Here is a 20859-nt window from a genome sequence, read left to right on the forward strand (position 1 = left end):
AGCTTTCCCGTCCATGCCCCTTTCTCTTCCACTCCGGAGCCCCACAATGAAAGGAGTCTTCAAGTCTCCCATAGTCTCCACTCTGTTTCTTCATTTTTCTTTGCTTTTCATGACCCTGACACTGGAAGAAACACTGATCAGGTGTCTTGGAGGAACTTCTATACTTCGAGTTTCTACATTAGTCTTGATTGGTCTGGGGTTACAGATTTAACATTAAGGAAGTGAGCTGTCTTCACACCCCATCTCATTGGAGAGAATATAATATGGACAAATCATCCCACTGTGACTCTCTGTTGTGGATGCTGGTCTCACAGTAAGTCACACTTTGTAACTACTTAAACATGTAACTAGTAGCATAAATAAACTTTAAGTTACTTAAGTAGCTAGTCTAAAAAGCTGAGTTTTCAGAGGGATTGACAACTATACCATGTAAATAAATATTTAGTTTTAAGTGTGTGGTGGTACATGCCTATTAATACCAGACCTCAGAAAGTAGAGGTAGGAGAACTGGGAATTTAAGGCCAGCCTAGGCTACATGGTGAGAACAAGTATCAACAAAGAAAAGAAATCTTGTCAAAACTTTATGTTTGTCATCTGCTATGACTGATGTGTTCTCATGCTGTCACTCAGGGATTACTAATGTCCTTCATTCTCACCCATTTTTTTTATTTGGTCACACAATGGTTATCATGGCTCAGAGAGAAGAAGGAACATAAACAGTGTTGACCTTATAAAGCACAGCCCGAGGAGAACATCTGGTGGTCCATCTGGCTTCCTCCAACCCAATTATAGGCAATACTTCCTGGAAAACTGGAGTCCAACCCTTTCTGCTACAAAGGACAAAGGTTAAATCAGAATGCCAATGAAATATTAAATTCTACACAGTTCCAAAACACCATTAACTCCTAAAAAAAAAAAAAAAAAAAAAAAAGTCCTGTGAGTATAAATGAATTGACGACTCCTGAACATCTAGTGGGTCTAAGAATCATCAGAGATAGACAGGGAAATTCCACCCAAGATGCCAGGGCTAGGTTCGGCAGTGGAGACTATTCCTCCCAAGTGATTAAAGCAAATCTCCTGTAAAGTCACCTTTGATAAACTCCAACCTGGTATAAGATCTACAGATAATCCCAGTACTTGAAATATACACAAATATACAACATCCTCATTAAACAAAGTCCCTCTGTTGCACAAGATTGAGACACATCAACTTACAACACTCTTCTAAACCTTAAGCAATTTTACACAATTCCCCTAATCCAGGCAACACCGCCTTTACCACCAATACTGCACTGTCAAATTCATTCTCACCTTTGTCTCCTCACTTCCTATGCTAAATACACCAGATTAACTTACCAATCAGGATGATTAAATATCAGAATTAGAAACTTAAACTTGCTGTTGCCATTTGGCCTCTTAAAAGTATCATGGTTACTTTGTTTGAAGCAATCTAAAGATGTACTTGCTTTATCAATACATATATTAAATTGGAACATTCTGGGTGTCCAATCATCTTTGGAGACACTGAGACCCAGTCTGCCAAAGCCCTTTTACAGTGCACTCCTAATTCATAGTGCTCCTCTCCACTGCTGCACAGCTCTACTTGCTTTCCTGTGTAGACTGCAGGGTTCTGCCCTGGGTACTGCCCATTTGTCAAGCAGATACTGAAGCACTTTCATTTTCATGTTGATAAGAAATTCTTGGAACTCAGGAATTACTATATTCCTATTATCTCAAAATGACTTTGAATACATATATATTAAAAGACAGGCAGGCTATACATTCTGCTGGAAGAATGAGAGTAATAACACCTGTGATCTCAACTTTTCAACTATACAGGAAGCACCATTGGGCTATATTTTAAGGCTTAAAAAAAAAAAGAAGAATGTCACTATTCTACCTCCTGTTAATGTGCTAAAGAGCCTTCTTGTCAACTACACAAAAAAGTTTAACAGGCAAAATGATACCTTCCAATAATAAAAGTGATTAAGAAATACAGCCTAGAACACCTTTAACACATGTCAACCAGACTCAAGAATTATAAAGACATGCGCTAGTCGTCCTTTCTCTCAAGCACAATCAATCCACCTGTACACCATTGCAGAGATGCTACTGAAGATTTAACAGTTCTAAGTCCAAATCCAAGAAGAGAGATTCCAATACAATGCTCTTTACAAACTAGTCAAAACCCTGTTAATACATGTCAAAATCTTTATAGACCGAACTCTATAGGAATGAGTTCTGAATGACTGCTTTCCAAAACCCAAGGATACCAGCTCTCTCAACTCACAGGATTAACTCTTATCCTGCTCCAGTTACGATAACACGCATCATCGTGATCCTTGACTACCCTCCTTTGGGGGCAATTTCTACCCTGTGCCATTCTGAAGGAAATTCAGGTTTGGAGAAGTTAGGTAATTTGTTTCACAAGACCACACAGCTAAATGAGAAGCACTGAGATTCAAGCCCAGGACTATCTGTGACCAGTGTTCTCCCCAGCCCTTGCCATGTCTCAATTGCTGTGCTATTCTGGCCTCTCCATCCAGTACTTCTCATGCTAGTCATTTTGCTGTCTTAAGACCACACGCATGCTGTAGTTTGTTTCTTTGTGCTCCAGTCTATCCCTTCTAGAGTTTAAGAGGGTAGGGTTGTCTGTTACTTTTCTATTGCTGTGATAAACACCACAACGAAAGCAACTTCTAAGGAAAGCATCTCATATGGGGCTATGGTTTCAGAGGGTTAGAGACCATGATCACACAGCAAAGGCATGGCAGCAGAACAGCAGGGCACTTATATCTTGATCCTCAAGCTGGAGGCGAGAAAGAGAATCCTTTGAAATCTCAAAGCCCTCCCCAAGTGACACACCTCTTCCAATAAGGCTACATTTCCCAATCCTTTCCAAAGAGTTCCACCAACTGGGGACAGTATTCAAACATATGAGGCTGTGAAGGCCATTCAAATTCAAATCACTACAATGGTTTACGTTTTGTGCACCAGTGTCCCCAGAACAGAAGTGGTCCGAATTTTATTTTTTAAATGAACATGTTGTAACTCAGTGCTCAGAAGTCTTCCAAATTTTTAGGGCACAACTATTTGACTTCTTAAAAGTACAAAGAGATATTAAGAATAATGTACTAGGCCAGGCGGTGGTGGCACACACCTTTAATCCCAGCACTTCGGAGATAGAGACAGGTAGATCTCTGTTGAGTTTGAGGCCAGCCTGTTGTACAGAGCATGTTCCAGGACAGGCTCCAAAGCTACACTAAGAAACACTGTATCAAAAAAACCAGAAAAGAATAATGTGTCTATGTGAAAAGACACTTTAAGCTGTGAGCCTAGCATCCAATAAAAGTATATGAAAAGAGAAGAGTAAACAATCAAAAACTTTTGTCCTCTGTAAAAGTATACAGAGCACTGGTGAGAATCCCCAGTAGCCTTTTCAGGACTCTGAATTCTACCTGGATAACTCAGGGAACATTTACACAAGAGAAGCAGCAAACCTGTGTAAACAGTGAGCTCTGTGGTCTTGAAACTTACTCTGTATCTAACTCATTTTCCAGATCTATGCTAGTCTTGACAATGACTGCAGTCCCTGGAGGGGTCAGTGTGTGTCATGAATTTCCTTCAAAACCCAACTCCAGAACTAGAAAGCCATCTCAGTGGTTAAGAGCATCTGCTTCTCTTATAAGGGACCCCACTTCAGTTCCTTGTACCCACATTGGGTGCCTCATAATTGCCTGTAACCTCTGCTCTTGGAGTATCCAATTTCCTTTCTGCTGGCTTCCATGGGCACTTGCATGCACATACCCATATACACACACACATGCATACACATAATTAAAAACACCATTTCCAAAGAACTCTAATTATTTGTCTGGTAGGTTTCCTGAAAGACCCCACTTTACAAAGCTGTTTTTATTTAACAAGGCTGTGAGCTTTCTGATTGCAAATAGCATCTTTGGCTTTCAATAAGGGTGAAGGAATAGTATTTGGTCCATATGACTATTACACTGCCCAAAGGATAGTTAATAGTCAAGGCAACAGACAAATGAGAAAACTTTTGTAAAATGAGGGCAGTTGGTGGGCATGGTGGCATATGCTTTTAATGCCAACACTTGGGAGGCAGAGGTAGGCAGATATCCAATTTCAAGGCCAGCCTGATCCATAGAGCAAGTTCCAGAACAGCCAGGGCTACAGAGGGAAACCCTGTCCTGAAAACAAAACAAAACAAAAAACAAAAACAAAAACAAAGGAAGGAAGGGAGGGAGGGAGGGAGGGAGGGAGGAGGGAGGAGGGAGGGAGGGAGGATAGTCGTCAAGGTTCTGGAAAAATGGGTTAGCAGTTAAGAGAGCCTGCCGCTCAATCATAAGGACCTAAGTTCAGATCTCAGGACCCATGCAATAATATTCACACACATAAATAAAATAACCTTAAAAAAACAAGCAACCAAACAAAAAAATGAGGCAAGGTGGCACATGCCTTTAATCGAAGCACTCAGGAAACAGGTTAGAGGAGTTTGCGCATAGCCTGGCATAGTGATTTCCAGGACAGAGATACATAATAAGAGAGCCTGTCTCAAAAAAGAAAGGGGGAAGCAGGCAAGATGGCTCAGTGGCTAATGATTCTTAGTAGCTGACAATGCAAGCCTGACAATCTGAGATGCATCCCCATAACCCACATAAAGATGGATCCATAAAATCATCCTGTGGCCATCACTCACATGCCTTGGCATGTGCCCTTTCATAATAATAAAGAGCTCCAAAAGAGACTCTGAGAAGTTCCCACGAATATACTGGAAGAATATACTAGAAGACCATAACAATGCAGGGGTTGTGCACGTCCTCAGGTTAGTTCTCATTTCTGGCTGGCCATAATGCTCTGTCCGCAATTTTCAGCTGACTGATAGGTTTGGAGCAAGCATGGACTCATGGGTGCATGTGCAATCTCCTTAGCAGAGTACAAGACTTATTGGTTCTAGGCATCTAAGTAGCTCCAGCTGAGGACTGAACAGACTAGGTGGTGGCCTGTCTAACACAGCAACTGTTACAAGACTTCTCTGAAAAGTCACCAAACAGTGCTGGCATTCTGGGTGAGGGACAGACTCTGATTTCCACAATTATCACACTTAAGAATAAATATCTAATTGCTACCAACATGCAAATAAATAAGAATGAACACACGAATGTTTGTGAGGAGACATTATTAGAGATAAGAAACTACTGCTTTTTTAAAGAGGCAAACAAATTCTGGAGTTGAAAAGTACAATACCTGAAACGAAAACTAACAGATTTGAACAGGCAGAAGAGACATCATCAGTGAACCTGAAGACAGGTCAGATTATCCTGTGTGAGGAAAGGAGAACAGAATGAACAAAAATGAACATAACCTAAGTACATGCATGTGGAAGTTAAAGAAGGAAAAGATGCAGAAAAGAGCTGGGGAGTGACAGCAGGAACAATTAGAAAAACACAGCTGAGAAATTCCCCAAACTGAGGAAAAACAGGCCATTCAAACAAGGATCTCAACAAACTCAAGGATGAACACAGACTCCACACATTGGAGAGCCAGAAATTCTCAAAAGAGCAGCATGGTAAAGAGACACATCACACACAAGGGATGTTCATGAAGCAGAACAGAGAAGGACAAAAACTGTAACACAGGCAAAGATGGACTTTACCATGGTAAAAGCATCCATCTGCCAGGAAAATGGTAATTATAAAAAATATGCATCTTAAAACAAGCTCCAAAATAAAGAAAACACTGACAAGGAATGAAAGAAACAACTAATTCAGCAATAGTAGACTTCAATGTTCTACATTCATAATGGATAGAATACTAGACCAAGAAAAAAATCAACTAAAACCCAGAAAATTTGGGTATGTGTGTGCTTCATTTTCAATAATGGATAGGATTATACAGCAACAAACAAACAACAACATCCAGAAAATTTGGTCAATACTTTTTGTGTGTGCTCATGTGTACACAAGCATGTTGTGTGTAGGTGCACTTGTGTACATAAGTATATTGGGTATAGGTGCACATGTGTACATAAGCATGTTAGGTGTAGGTGCTCATGTGTACTACATAAGCATGTTGGGTGTAGGTGCACTTGTGTACATAAGTATATTGGGCATAGGTGCACATGTGTACATAAACATGTTGGGTGTAGGTGCACATATTTGGTGTCTTCTTTAATTGCTCTCCACCTATATTTTTTGTAGCCTTTTTCTTTCTTGTTTTGTTTGTTTTTTGAAGCAGGGTTTCTCTGTGGCCTTGGCTGTCTTGGAACTCACTCTGTAGACCAGGCTGACCCTAAACTCAAGAAATCCACCTGACCTCTGCCTCCCAAGTGCTAGGATTAAAGGCATACACTGCCCAGCTAGTATTTCTTTTATTTCATGCTGGTGATCTGTACTCAGGTTCTTATGCTCGCACAGACAGCTGTTTACAGACTGAATCATCTTTCCAGCCCCTGAAAACATTTAAATTAATCCTAACAGATCTATAGAAACATTCACCAACAGTACAAGACATATTACTCAAGTACATATGGAACATTCTCCAATAGAGACCAACCATATGCTGAATCATAAAGTCTCAATACATTTAAAATACTAAACCTACACAAAGTGCATTCTTTAACCATAGTGGAATGGAATTAACAGTCCATAGAGCAATGGCTGGTCTTCCTTTCTCCAATTTTCCTCTTTCTCTTATGCTACTCCTAATCACTGCTGATTGGTTTTCTTACAGTAGCCTCTGTGTGTGCATGTGCATACATGTCTGTGTTTTGAGACAGGGTCTTTTACTGAACCTGGCTGATCCAACTAGATTAGTTGGCCAGGAACTCTCCTGTCTGTCACCCCTGCTCTGGAATTAGGAAAGTATTGGGTACTGGGGGTCCTAAGTCAGCCCTTCATGCTTGCATAACAATGTCCTCAGCCCCTAAAACTTGCTATTTGAATCCATCAGAGGCTAAGAAACTGAATCAACAAATTTACAGAACAACAAAAAAACCTTTCTTCTTGTTCTCTCTTTTAAAACAATAATATAATAATAGTCTATACGTATGTCTAAACAAAACAAATCACTTTTCCCAACTCTTCAACACTGCATCTCAGAAACTCTTATTAGTAACTTGAGGTAATAGTGTCCACCCCATGTGAAGGGTACCAGACTTAACCATCAAATTTAAGCTTCTAGACCAGTTCTTACTTTGCTTTAACTTCTCTGTGAAACAAACAAACAAAAAAAAACATTTAAAAATCAAGTGCTTAAAAGGCAGTTTAATACCAGCAATAATAATAAAAAGTTTAGAAATAAATCTGAGTTTTGGCTTTTGACAACTGTTCCTCATGAGTCATTTTAATTACACAGCTATTACTGGAGGAATTATTTCTACTTCAAGGCAATTAAAAAAATTATTCCTTTGTCTAGGCTTACAATAGAGAAAAATAAGTACCTTCCAAGATTCAAAGCTTAATGTAATTCTCTTACAGGAAGTTTAAGGAAGGATTAATCTTGCCTGAATGTTGAACATGGAATCTCTTAGTGATAGGGGAAGGGTACAGGTACCAGGCAGGATGATCAAATGGTAAATGTTCCAAGTAATGTATTTCTTAAGATGAGAATGAAGAACTATATGTAAAAGGGTAAAATTTTAAATACAGAAAAACACAGGATAAAATCTTTGTGACTCAAAGAAGAAACAATTTCTTAATAGACTAAAAAGATGGGCTGGAGAGATGGCTTAATGATTAAGAGCATTGGTTGCTTGCTACCGAGAGGACCCAGGTTCAGCTGCCAGCTTCAGTTCGGGGGGAATCCAACCCTCTCCTGGCCTCTGTAAGCAATGTACATGTATGTTGCACAGACACACAAGAAGGCAAACACACACACATAATACTAAAAAAATTAAAAACATTAAAAAGCACAAGCCATCTAAGAAAGGTAATGTTAAATTAGATTTAGACTCACAACTAGCCAATTTTTAAAATTCTACAATTCAGTTAAGACAAAAAGACAAAGCACATAATCTAGAAGATACTGTGTTGAGAACAAAGCACTTGAACAAAATCCCAAAACAGACAGCATTCCATGCAAAACATGGGCCAAAACTGTGAGTAGGCAGGCAACTCACAGAAAACAAAACTCTCAGCACAGCTGAAGGGAGGAGCCTCTGGCACAAGCCCAGGGGAGAGACAGCCAATATAATCTAGGAATATCAATGTCATCATAATGCATTTAAAGAACTGCAAAGCAGCAGGGACATTCCTGCCTGCTGCCTGCCTGCCCACATTCCTGGGGAGAGACCCTATGGCTGCTCTTACTGAAGCAGGTCCTTCCTAGACCAAGAGGGAAATAACAAGAGAGGTAGGGGCTTACCTATCAGATCCTCTGAGCCAGTAAGGTTATTTACAAGGTGCAAAGTCCCAGTGTCTGTGATATCATGACATTGATGGTTACAGGTATTCCTTGCCATGTTGCTTGCAGCTTTCATGTCAGATTACCTCAGAATGAATGACAACTTACCCCTCAGCCTTTTAAGTCCTGGAGCTCTAGACCTCACTTTACTCCAACAATTTGGCACTGACGTTAAATCAAAGTTCTTGCTCTATCTGGTTCTGCTCTACTGGCTTCATCTAGTAGTATCTATAAGGTATTAATGACTATATCAAGACACAATTATTTTCTAATTCTAAAAAACAGCCTGGGCTGTGTGGGAGGGCTGAGTTCCAGGCCAGGCTGCACTCCAGAGTGAGACCCTGTCCTCCACCCCCACACACATGGTGACTTATACCTGTAATCCCTGCACTGTGGGGGCAGAAGGCAGCAATTCAAGGTGTCTTAGCTACAGAGCAGGCTCACCATCAATCAACCTGGGCTACCAAGGAGACCCTGTCTCAAAACAACAAAAAGCAAGCTTGCCCTCTAAAATGTCATCAAGACAAAGCATTCCAAAACATACAAAGTATCATATATTTTAGCCATAAAGTATGTTATGGCATAACTATTTAATTATGGATGGAGAATATGCAGAAACACTACCAACTGTAATTACTTAACACAGCATGAAATACTTAAATGGCTTTTGTGATGGTTTAATTGAGAATGGTCCCCATAGGCTCCTATGTTTGAATGCTTAGTTGTCAGTTAGTGGAACTGTTTGGGAAGGATCAGAAAGTATGGCCTTGTTGAAGGAGCTATGTCACTGGGGTCAGCAATGAGGTTTCAAAAGCCCACAACAGGCCCAGTTTTTCTCTCCATCTCTCTGCTGCCTGTGGATCAGGAGGTTAAGAAAGCTCTCAGCTACGGCTCCAGAGCTATGCCTGCCTGCTCTACCATCTTGCTCACCCTCTGAAACTGTAAGCAAGCCCCCAGTTAAATGCTCTCTGTTGTAAGCTGCCTTGGTCATGGTGTCTCGTCACAGAAATAAACAATAGACAGCTTTCCTCACTGCAAATGTTCATGACAAAAGAGATCTTCCAGGCCTGGTGTGCAACCACCAGGTAATGGACACACACAGAGAGAGGGTAAGGCACATAAGAGATTAAAGGGTTTATTCAGAGCATATATAGTATTTAAAATACCCCTTTGTTACTGTGTAATTAAAAATTATATGAAGACCATTCCTATACATTTTAAAATGTCTAATTCCCTAAAAATTTAGGCACAAGTAGCAAAATAATTGGAGAACATTTAATAGCAAGTTGGGGGTTAGGGGAGGCAAGCACAGGCAATGTCCCTTCTTTCAAGTGCTTCAGAAAGAGCTGGGAGCTCACATAGGAGGGCATGTTCTTGCTTTGGGAAAAGGCCTAGCAGTTCCTTCTGTTCTTCACAACCACCAATAGTTGACCAAACTATTTGTTGACTAAATACAACAAATCCATTTCATGCTGCTTATCTTAGTTAGGGATTCTATTGCTGTGAAGAGACACCATGACAGTAACTCCCATAAAGGAAAACAATTAAATGTGGTAGCTTGCTTATAGTTCAGAGGTTTAGTCTGTTATCATCATCCTGGGAAGGAAGGCAGCATGCAGGCAGACACAGTACCAGAGAAGGAGCTGAGAGTTCTTACATCTTGACTTATAGGCAACAGGAAGTGGTCTGAGACACTGGGCATGGTTAAGCATTTATGAGACCTTAAAGGCAGCATCCACAGTGACACACTTCTTCCAACAATGCCATACCTATTCTGACAAAGACACACCTCTCAATAGTGCCATTCCCTATGAGCTTATGGGGGCCAATTACATTCAAACTACCATACTGCTGTTATTAGATCTTGAAACTACGGGCAAAAAAGCACACATGTGCAATAAAACAGAAAAGCCCAAAATTAACACATGTCCCCTTAGTAAAGAGAAAATACCTCCAAGCAGATTCCCATAAGGGTTTCATAAAATAACTCAGAATCGCCTGCCACCTAATGTGAAAGGAATGACTATATCATAAGCTTACAGACAAAAGGTCAAGGCTTATAACAGTCATTTATTTCTTTTTGGTATTGGCAATGTCCTCAGGGATGCTAAGCACATGCCAGATCACTGTGCTGCAACCCCAGCTCCCAAATGCCAAGCCAAAAGCTCCTGACCATTTTTCATCACTAACTATTTTATAAGTTGAAAACATGTAAGTTTCTGATTTGTGTATGTCATCTTGACCATATGAAAGTAGAGACCTTTGGGAAACAGGAAAGAAGGAAGTATCCTATGCTCTTACAAAAATCAGATATTCTGCATGTCATGGAAAACTGTCACTAGTACCGTCAGTAAACCCTAGGTTTCTTCAAACTATGAGTACCGTTTTTTTATTTAAAAAGACATCAGGAAGTACAGAAGGCATGTTCTAAAGGCCAGGGGAAATCAGGGTAGTAAGAACTTAAAAAATTAAAAACTAATTAAAAATTAAAACATGTACTAATAATTTATACCAACTTTTAACCTTAAAGGCAAAACTGATGGTTTTCCCATGTAAAATATTCTGCTCTTACCTCATATGACCAGACACACTGCACACCTGCGAACCTCCGGACACATCTTCCCACCTCGACATCCTCATGGGTGGTGTACATTTCCCGAAGACACTTGCCAATATGCGGTGCCATTCTCCGAAGCACCTCCCGGCTCAGAATCACACCAGGCCCTCCCATGCAGAAGTTCTCTCCAGGCTCAAGAGCCAGTTTCCCCATTTCTTCTGTGGTGCCCAGTCCTGTCTGCCCGAGAAAGAGGGGCTCGCTGCTATTCAGACTCCTCAGGAAACTCTCCAGACGATCTCCTTTGATGTAAACATCATCATCTGCTCTCATAAACCATTCATACTTGTCCAAGTAGTGGTCATGCATGTACTTGAGCATCATGAAAGACTTCTTCTGGGGTGGATAGGAGTCATCTACACCCCGAAGTGGCACTATCGGAATGGGTATAGATGTATCTGAACCTTCACTAGAGAAGAACTCAACTTTCCCGGGAATTGTCTTGGACCATGTTCTGGAATTAAAATAAGTAATAATTAGAGGACAGTTGTTTTCAGAAATGAATTTATCTGCTTATTTGAATCACTGTGTGACTGCTTCAAATATCTGGTCTACCTGCTTCTTCTAACGGAAGCCCACTGAGTACTACAAAGCCCAGGTTCATTTTCAAAAGAACCCCAACTAAAGGAAGGGTGAGGTCTTAAAGAATCATTAAATTCTAGTTATAGCTAAAAACCAAACTGTCACAGCATGATCCAGGTTGTCAGGTCAACTTTTGAATTTCATCAACTCCTCAGCTCTGAAGGATGGCTAAGCCATAAAGGCACAAGCTACCAAGTCCCACCACCAACCTGAGTTTGGAAAGAGGAAACCAATTCCTACAAGTTGTCCTTTGACCTCTACATGTGGCATGCACAGGCCCACATACTCCTACAAAGTAAACAAAATGTAAAAAATAAATAAGTGACCAAAAAAATAAAATTTTCCAGTCAACATATCTTACTGCAAAGCTCCTCAAGTGCCAATTAAGATAGATGCAAAGGTGAACTAAAGCACAGTTGGGAGTCATGGAGCAGTCACCAAGACAGACACTATCAGGATGGTCATACATGTGTAGGTTATCAGCATCACATGTTCTGAAGGCAAGCAGCATACAAACAAAGAAGAGCCAAAACAGAGAATGCTTCCTTGAGGCAGGGAAACGCCAGGATGCTAAGGCTCTGTTGTGCAGAGCACAACAGAGTTTGCTATGTGGGAAGATGGAGGAAAACTCAACAGAACTAGAGGTGGGGTCTACCAGGAAGTGGTCCTCTATGGCATGAAAGCCCTGGAAAACACCAAAGGGAACACTGCAGAAGAAAAGGAAAGTGCACTCTGAAAACCCCAGGTGCGAATTAGAACTGAAAGAAGCCAGAGGTGTTTTAAAGGGGTTGCTTCAGGCCAGACAGAGGAAGATCTGTAATCAATAAAATGGAAACAATGTACCCTGTTAGGAAGAACTAATTTAAGGTCATCATAATGTCCTTTCCCTTGCTCAGGCTACTGCTAAGAACTTAAGTAATTTAGCTGTCTGTAATCATTCATTTATATGGACTACTTTCAAGAAAAACATGATAGAGAACAAATAAGGCTGAATATCCTTTATCTGGAGTTTTTCCCATTGTAAAATATGTGTATAGATTTCACCAGTCATGTGCCCCCTAATCCAAATATCCAAGTGCCCTGAAACATTGAGCACTGCACTCAAAGTCTCATAGTTTAGAGCATTCTGAATTTCCACATTAGAGATGCTCAATTTGTAGTAAATTTAATATTAAGAAAATCAAGGCCCAGCATGGTGGTGCACACCTTTAATCTCAGCACCCACACAGAGCAGCTTACAACTGCAACTCCAGTTCCAAGGGATCCTCTCCTAGCCTCTAAGAGCACCAGCACACATGACACAGACAGACAGACAGACAGACAGACAGACAGACACACACACACACACACACACACACACACACACACACACACACACACACACATACGGAGAGAGCGCAAGAGAGAGTCAAATATACACAAAATAAAAATAAATCTTTAAAAAGCATATATTCATGGTAGCACATGGCAACAATCCCTACTCAGGAATCAGGAGTAGGACAGGACCACTTCAGATCATGAGTTTGAGATCAGTCTGGGCAACATGGTTAGACCCTGTTTCAAAAAGCAAAATAAAGCAAAAAAAAAAAAAAAAAAGGCAAAAATAAATACAGGATAGATGAACAGTTAACCATAAGGAGAAGCCAACTCTACCTTTAAAAGGGACAAGTCCTTTGGCACATGCCTACGACATACAGAATATATGACAATCTACAGGTATTCTTGTGATGTGATCCCATCTGTAGGGGAGCCACCTCCCAAACCTCTTCTACCACAGGAAGCCAGTGTACCAGGTCCTTTTAAGCCAAGGAGCCCTGTTCTGCTCTGCTTACATACTAATGTTTTGCCTCCCGTGTTTTCTTTTGGTCACAATAATTCTTTGAAAATGTAAATAATCGCAATGCTTGGCACATAACAAAGGTCAGTGAACACATGGACTGAAAACCGTCCCTCCTATACAGCAAGTGGCTTTACAGATGCTGTGTTTTGTTGTTTGCCAAAAGATAAAAATCACTTCCAGATGAGCTTCATAACTGTCCATCAGCCCAGCTATACTTCCTACAATTCATACATGAAGAAAATCAATTTACTCAAAGCACAAACAAGAAAACAATTATTCAGAGGGAAAAGTCAGAGGCTCCATGTGTTGAAACCCAGTACAACTGTGGTGCTTATGAAATGTGCATCATCTTATGACGGAATGAAAAAGGACAATGATGAAAGCACCTTAACTTCTTCTGCCTATCAGTGTTAGTATGCCATGGGCTTCTACACTAAAATGTGATCACTAAAACAGACCGAGTTCAAAGTAATACTATAGCAACCAACCCCAGAAGCCATGAAATGTGGGAGCAAGAGGGTATTAACTGGGGAGAAGCAGCAGCTTAGGTGATTCCTGTCTTCAAAGAAGCTACCTATTAAAGAAACTGGCAGTCTATAGTGCTTGGGCTTCAGTGTACTGCTGGAATGAGTCCTGATTCCACTGTCAGCACTGCCTCAGCGTGACATACTAGAGAAGGCAGAAGCTTGCAAATAAAATAAGGTAAAGAAAGAAGTAAGAAAGACAGGGCAATGTGGGCTAAACATGGAACAGTCATATTTAAGACTGCACTGTAGTGATGGCAGTATAGAAAGTGCATCTCATATTTTTGGCTAAAAACCTAAACCCTCAAGCCATCTACTGTGTTTAGAATTGTGTTTAACTTTCAATTTCAGACATTGTTTTAGGGTAGAATTCTAATAATGTAAATTTTAAGTGTTTTTACTTAAAACACTAGGCTCTTTCATATTAGACTAAAGATCAAAATTCATTTCTGCCTGGCACTATTTCCCAGTGCCCCAGGCAGAATGCATGCAGAACATACTGGTAACACAGCCATCACGGATGCAATTAATGTCCCAACTGTGACTTGAAATGGTGTAATTTGTCCAAGAAGAGAAAGCAATTAATTTTAAAAACAGACAATCCAACCTCAAACCCTCCTTAAAAGCTCCTCTGCAGCCCCACCCAATTATTATCCAGTCCTTTTTTAGGTAACCCAGGGCAAGCCTCATGTTGTCTTTTCTATTCTAATTGAAGGGTGGTTTGAGGAAAATCTTTTCATGAATTCTTTGCAAACCCTCCAATCCTAAGAAATTATGATCTTTTCAATTAGGGTTCCACAGAGTGAATGTACTCTGGAATATAACTCCATTCACTATCCTGAGGGAGGAGGAAAGGAACACATTTATAATTTCAAAGTGAAGGCAATGCTGCTGAACAAGCAAGCCTGCCCTCCTGTGATTAAAGCAGGTCAAGTTCCGTGACTCTCATAAGCAAATGTCTACTTGGCCATCGACACATGTGCTGCCTGGAGCTCCCTATGGAAATGGCAGAACATTTGCAAAAGTCCTTGCCAGAAAGCTCAATTTTCAATGGATGGATACCCAACTCTTTCTACAGCTCAGATAAGACAGCTGAAATGCGACAGTGCCAGGAAATCTTCTATTTCCCCAAGTTTCTAAATGCTCTCCCCTGTACTAAATTAAACCGCAACTAAGCAATGCAGCTGGACAGCTGGCAGCTTGGCCAAGGAATGCCTGTGTTGAGTTAGGGCTTTGTATCCTTCTCCACTTCTAGTCAATTATCATTGTAAGAAAAACTACATCTACAATATAGACATTGTCCTGGATAAGCATCCATAACATATGCCTCAGTTTACAAAGAGGCCACCAAGGGCTCAGAATGTAGCAAGTGATAGAGTGCATACTTACAAGTGCACGGGCCTGGACTCTATCCCCCTACACCCACAAATTAAGAGGGCAGGAAAGAGTATACATATATATCCTAGCTTACTAAAAACACAAAAATAATGTACAACTAGACCCTAAAGTATTCGCTGTGATTGTTTCTAAATGGAGAATTAGAAAGTATTTAATTTGGGACTAGAGAGATAGCTTAGCAGTAAAGAACACTGGCCTTGCTTCTGGCTTCCTTGACATTAGGCATGCACGTGGTACATAGACATACATTCAGGCAAAACACCCACACACATAAAATAAAGTCTTACAACATTGCAGCTTAAACATGACCCAAACAAAGACAACAACAATAGCCATGCTAACATGGACTGAGGGTAGAGGTAGGGGGGTTGTTCAACCCTACACAAAGAACTACAGGCAACTGAGCAATGTTGAGAGCAGGATTAGTTGTCTTCCATAGGAAGAGCAAACCAACTAGTTACTCAATACCAAACGGTCAGCCCTAAAAACATATACATACAAGTAATAGTATGCAAACTGGGCAGGTTGTAGTTATATATTTAGGAACACACACACACACACACACACACACACACACACACACACACACACACACACACACACACACGCGTTAACAAAACAGACTACCAATTTGAAAAAGAAATGGGTACATGAGAAGGTTTGGAAGGAGAAGGGGAAATGATGTAGTTATAATCTCAAAAAATGTTTAAATAGATAAAAAATAAAATTCTGAAAAGAAAAAATTTCATTTTCTTTTTATTTCCTATACCTTCTACAATAGATATGTATATTTAGAACCAAGAAAAAAAATTCCCCAGAGGACATGCTGTGCTAACAAGAAAAAAAGAAAAACATAACAGTTTATTTTGTAATGACCTTATCCAACAGGCAAATCAAAGAAAAGTGGCATAAGACTGAGTTCCTCCTTTTACAGTTTCTAAAGTTTAATAGTTATGCTAATTTTTACAGTTAAAAAAGTGGGGAGATTTTCTACTCCAATAAAACACTCTTATACATGTTGCCTGGTGGTTACAGAGTGCTGAGTTTGAAAGGCTAAAATTACCTCAGATACTGCTTCTCAGTCTTGTTGCTGAGTGGCTGGGGTCCAAGGAAGAAAGACAGAATATCTCACAGAGTTGATGGACACTAGAAATAAATGTATATAATCCTTTTTGCTACAGAAAGGATTGACAGTCGAGTAACCAGAATGCATGCTATGAGGAGAAAAATGAGCAAGAGAACATGAACAAGGGAAGAGGAGGTAACCCAAAGCAAAGCAAGAAGGGCAAAATCTTGGTGAATGAAGAGGGCTCTGCCCTGTTCTGTGCCAGGGCAAACTGGGACAGCAAGAACACTCCCAGGAGGTGCCCCTCAAACTGGAGCAAACTTCTGTGCTCAGACCTGAGACCACAGCATTACCCATGTGTGCTAACAGTGGCCCACCTTCAGATACATGCTGCCTAAGAGGCAGAAAGGAGAAGTCACCAAACTGCACTATTGCTCAGAGCTAAGTGTAAAAGTATGCCTAACACTAAGTGCTACGAGAAAAGCCTCCTCCAGGCCCATCTTTGTGAGAAGCACAGTCTGATGGGGCAACAGTCTAAATCCGTCCTCTCAGAGAATGTTCAGAAGGAAGATGCTGTTCTCCACTGTCAGTCAGAGCAGCACAGGGACCTATGAAAATTCAGCTGCCTCCCAGAGCAGAGGACAACCAATAACTGACGAGAGCTATTTCTCCCTCAATACCAGGAACTCCACTTTTAAAGTCCTTAGCATCTTTGGAAGTACATGGTTTCCAGGCATATGATTTCCTCTTTTTAAGTCAACCAACCTACTGTCCTTAAGACATGAGTAATCTCAAACTGTTATGGGAGTAAGTGAAAAATATAATAGAGAATGGTGGGGAAATTATTTTTAAAGGCTAAATTATAGTCTTCACTGCTGATCCTTAAACATAGACTTACTGGGAGAACAAGTATAAAAGAACATTTTTTGCTGGGTGAAGTGATGCATACCTTACAATCCAAGCACTTAGGAGGTTGAGGCAGGAAGATAACTAGTTTGGCTGTATATATAGCAATATCATGTCCTAAAGGGATGGGGAGGTTCTTCTCAGTTGAGTTGCTGCCAGGGTGGATTACAACTTCCTACCTCAACAATGGTCTGGATAGTAGTCCAGAGGCATTTCCAACTATTAGGCACTAAGAGGAGCCAGCCCTGAGTCCAGGATCACAAGCAACAATGAAGACACTCACCAAGAGACCACACACACCATTTTTGGAACCTGTGAATTAAAATGCAACCTGTAAATGACAGAAGGTGCATTGAAGGCCTCCAAAGGCTCTAGACGAGCACCACAGCCCTCCGAACAACTTCTGTACTGCTGCTACATACTTAAAGTTCATGTACTTTCCCGAGCTACAGTTCTTATTATGTTTATGCTGGGGGTGGGGGAGTATATATAAACAAAATACAAGTTTTCAAATCTTAGGAAAAAATTTGATCAGAGAAATAAAGCTATCCTGAGCTTCCTCTTGTAAATCAGTGTCCTGGTGCTGTGAGGTGCTACCTGGACTCAGCCTGTTTATCAACTGCCACCAGTTACCCTGGACTCAACAATCACAGACTGCTTTGCAGCCACTCGCTCTTAGCAGGTGGAGGACTCTGAAGTATCATTACCCACAGGAAACTCAGGGCTGGTAAGGACAGACAGCTAATGAGTATGTGCCAAGCAGAACAAACAGGTGCCACTCCACAGCCTCTAAGGGCCAGCTTATCTCTTCACCCACTCCTGTTTCCTGGTTATCTCCAGTTCTTTCACAGTGGGGACAGGAGCACTGATAATAGCAAGGAAACAGTCCTCTTAGATAAGGAGAGCAGCCTTGCACACACTTCTCCCACTTCCACCTGCCCTGCATCTACCTGGCTTGGCAACATAAAAACTCTTTCAGGTTGTGACTAGGTTTAACTCTTAAGGCAAAAAGCGTAATTCAAACCCTCTTGTATGGACCTGTTTACTGTTCCAGATCCTGCACACTCACCTGTGGCTATTACCATCAGAAACAAACTCAATAAAGCCTCCAGATGGCAAGACCATCAGGTGAACTTCCAAACACAGATCCTTTCAAGCTACTCTCATGCTGAAATATCATATCACTGTTGGTTCTACATAACAAGTTCCTGAGTCTGGTATATGTCAGGTCCAGAAGACTCCAATTTCCCAAACTCCAAAAGGTAGTCCAAATATTCAGAAATGGGCCGTGACTGTACTATAGGAGGATTTCTGGTGGCTAGATAAAGGCCAGCATTCCCCAGGAGATCCCCTCTACCAGAAGGAATCATTTCCCTTGCTCTGGTGACTACCGGCATATCAAACTCAGGCTGGCCTCCAGTCTCCTTCAGGATCACAAGTCCTGCTACAAATTTTAAAGTCCACGCCCTTCTCACCTCCTTCCCTATCCTCAACTTTTCCAGCTCCTGGGCTTCCCTCCCCAGCTACTTATTCTCCTTATAACCCTGCCAGTTTCACAGGCCTCCCCAATCCTCTGCTACTGCCTCTCTCAGTGTTTTCTCTATTCTCTGTCTCCTGCTATTCTCCCCTCTCTTGCAAATAGCCCTGGCCTTCTTGCTGGCCATATTTGGTCTACTTTCTCACTCTGCTCTAGACTCTTCCAGATGCCTCTGGCTCTCATGTCTACGAAAAAAGCTGTCCCCTTACCTATAGCATTATACAGAACACAGGTGCCTTCTTTCAACCTGGCCCTTGGTGTCCGTGCCATCACTTTCCTGCCCAGAACTCACAGCCCCCTCCACAGAACTATCCTTTCTCATTACCCACCATTACCATTTCCTGCTACTACTTGACTTAGAAAACCTGCTATTGTCTCTGGCTCAAAAGGAAAGAAAGGGTTGGAGTATGGGTGAGAATGACCTTAACCCTTCCTTTGGCACAAAGTGCGAGTGAGCCCTTCTTCACATTTTCCTACAGGTACCTTCTGAGCCCTTGTCAATCAACACTGTCTTCATTTTTTTCATCTAGACGAGGCTCAATAGGAGTTGAAGCCCAGTATTAGTAATCTTTCAATAACTAACAACTTAATTAATGGACAGCAAAAAAAAAAAAAAAATCAGACTGCCAGTGGAACAAGAACATATGTATAATTTTCTACTGAAAATTATAGCAATCCTTAAGAGTATTTTATTGACAACACAAAACCCTCAAACCATAATAGATAAAACTACACTCATTTCAGGACCACATCTTTCAGCAGCCTTTTTCTACAGGTAATTCATAATCTGAAATTAGTTGTGCTGGCTGCAAAGTACACTTAAAAGTTGATTATTTGAATTTTACAGGTAAACTTTCCATATTAATATTTGCCAAACTGAACTGCGTGGAAGAGTAAGGTAAACATAGTTTACTTAGTTCAAGAAATAAGGAAATTACTGATACATTAGGGAAAGAAGCTCATTAAGGCTGGCAAGAGGAACAGTTTGCCTAGATTCAAAGTATTAGGAAGGGCCATTAACTGATAAAGTCTGGAGTAAAAGTCCTGTATCTAAAGCTAGTGGTCTTACCTTTTCTACCCACAGCTGTCTGCACACAAATGCTAATCACTCCTAGACAAGCAATCACATCTTCAGAGGAAAGAAAAAAAAAAAGAAGAAAGAAACAACTGTTTCCAACTTTAGGTCAGGTACAGTAAGATCCAAATAACTGTAATAGGTTAACTCAGTGGGTTTTTTTTCCCACTTTGCCTGTGTGTGTGTGTGTTTGAGAGAGAGGCAGAGAGACAGAGAGAGAGAGAGATGCATGCCACTGGGAAACAGGCATCATCTTCAAGAATACTGTATGCTTCTAAAACCTCTCAGTAGCCTGGGATTTAGCAGTTAGGCTAAGGTGCTATCCAGTAAGCCCCAGAAATCCTACTCAGTCCTCTGTCCTGCTTTTTTTGTACCTGGGTCTCAAGCTAGAACTCAATTGCTTGTACCCTCCAAGCAATTTTTTGATTAGGCTAAAGTAGAAGTTTAGTGTTCTGAGCATTAAGCACAGATGGGATTTTAATCCCAGCACTTGGGAGGCAGAGGCAGGCATGTATCTCTTAGTTCGAGGCCTGGTATACAGAGCAAGTACCAGGATACGCCACGAAGCTACACAGAAAAATCCTGTCTCAAAAGACAAAAAAAGATCCTCAGGGGATTGGCCTGGTGACAAAGGCTGTAATCCTAGCTAACTGGAAGCTAAAGCAAGCTCAAGGCCACCCTGGACAGGGTGAGACTCTCTCTCATTTGAAAATCAAAGGGGCTGAAGGTGACTTTTTGAACTTAAAGAGGGAAATCTAAAATCAGGAGCAGGGAATAGTGACTTTTACTTGCAATACTAACACTCAGGAGGTTGAGGGCAGAAGGATCATTAACAATTCAAGGCCAGCCTGAACCACAAAGTGAGTCTCAAAAACAAAACAAAAACAAAAAAC

General features: G+C 40.9%; 1 protein-coding gene across 1 annotated transcript in view; it reads right to left on the reverse strand.

The window, feature by feature from the left end:
* Positions 1 to 20859, reverse strand: part of Chsy1 (chondroitin sulfate synthase 1) — a 61242-nt gene that overhangs the window by 35908 nt on the left and 4475 nt on the right. The window contains exon 2 of the mRNA XM_027408100.2: positions 10997 to 11492. Coding sequence (XP_027263901.1) covers positions 10997 to 11492 — 496 coding nt within the window. The remainder of the gene's footprint in view (positions 1 to 10996; positions 11493 to 20859) is intronic.

The sequence above is a fragment of the Cricetulus griseus genome, chromosome 3, assembly GCF_003668045.3.
Source record: "Cricetulus griseus strain 17A/GY chromosome 3, alternate assembly CriGri-PICRH-1.0, whole genome shotgun sequence".
Classification (NCBI taxonomy): Eukaryota; Metazoa; Chordata; class Mammalia; order Rodentia; family Cricetidae; genus Cricetulus; species Cricetulus griseus.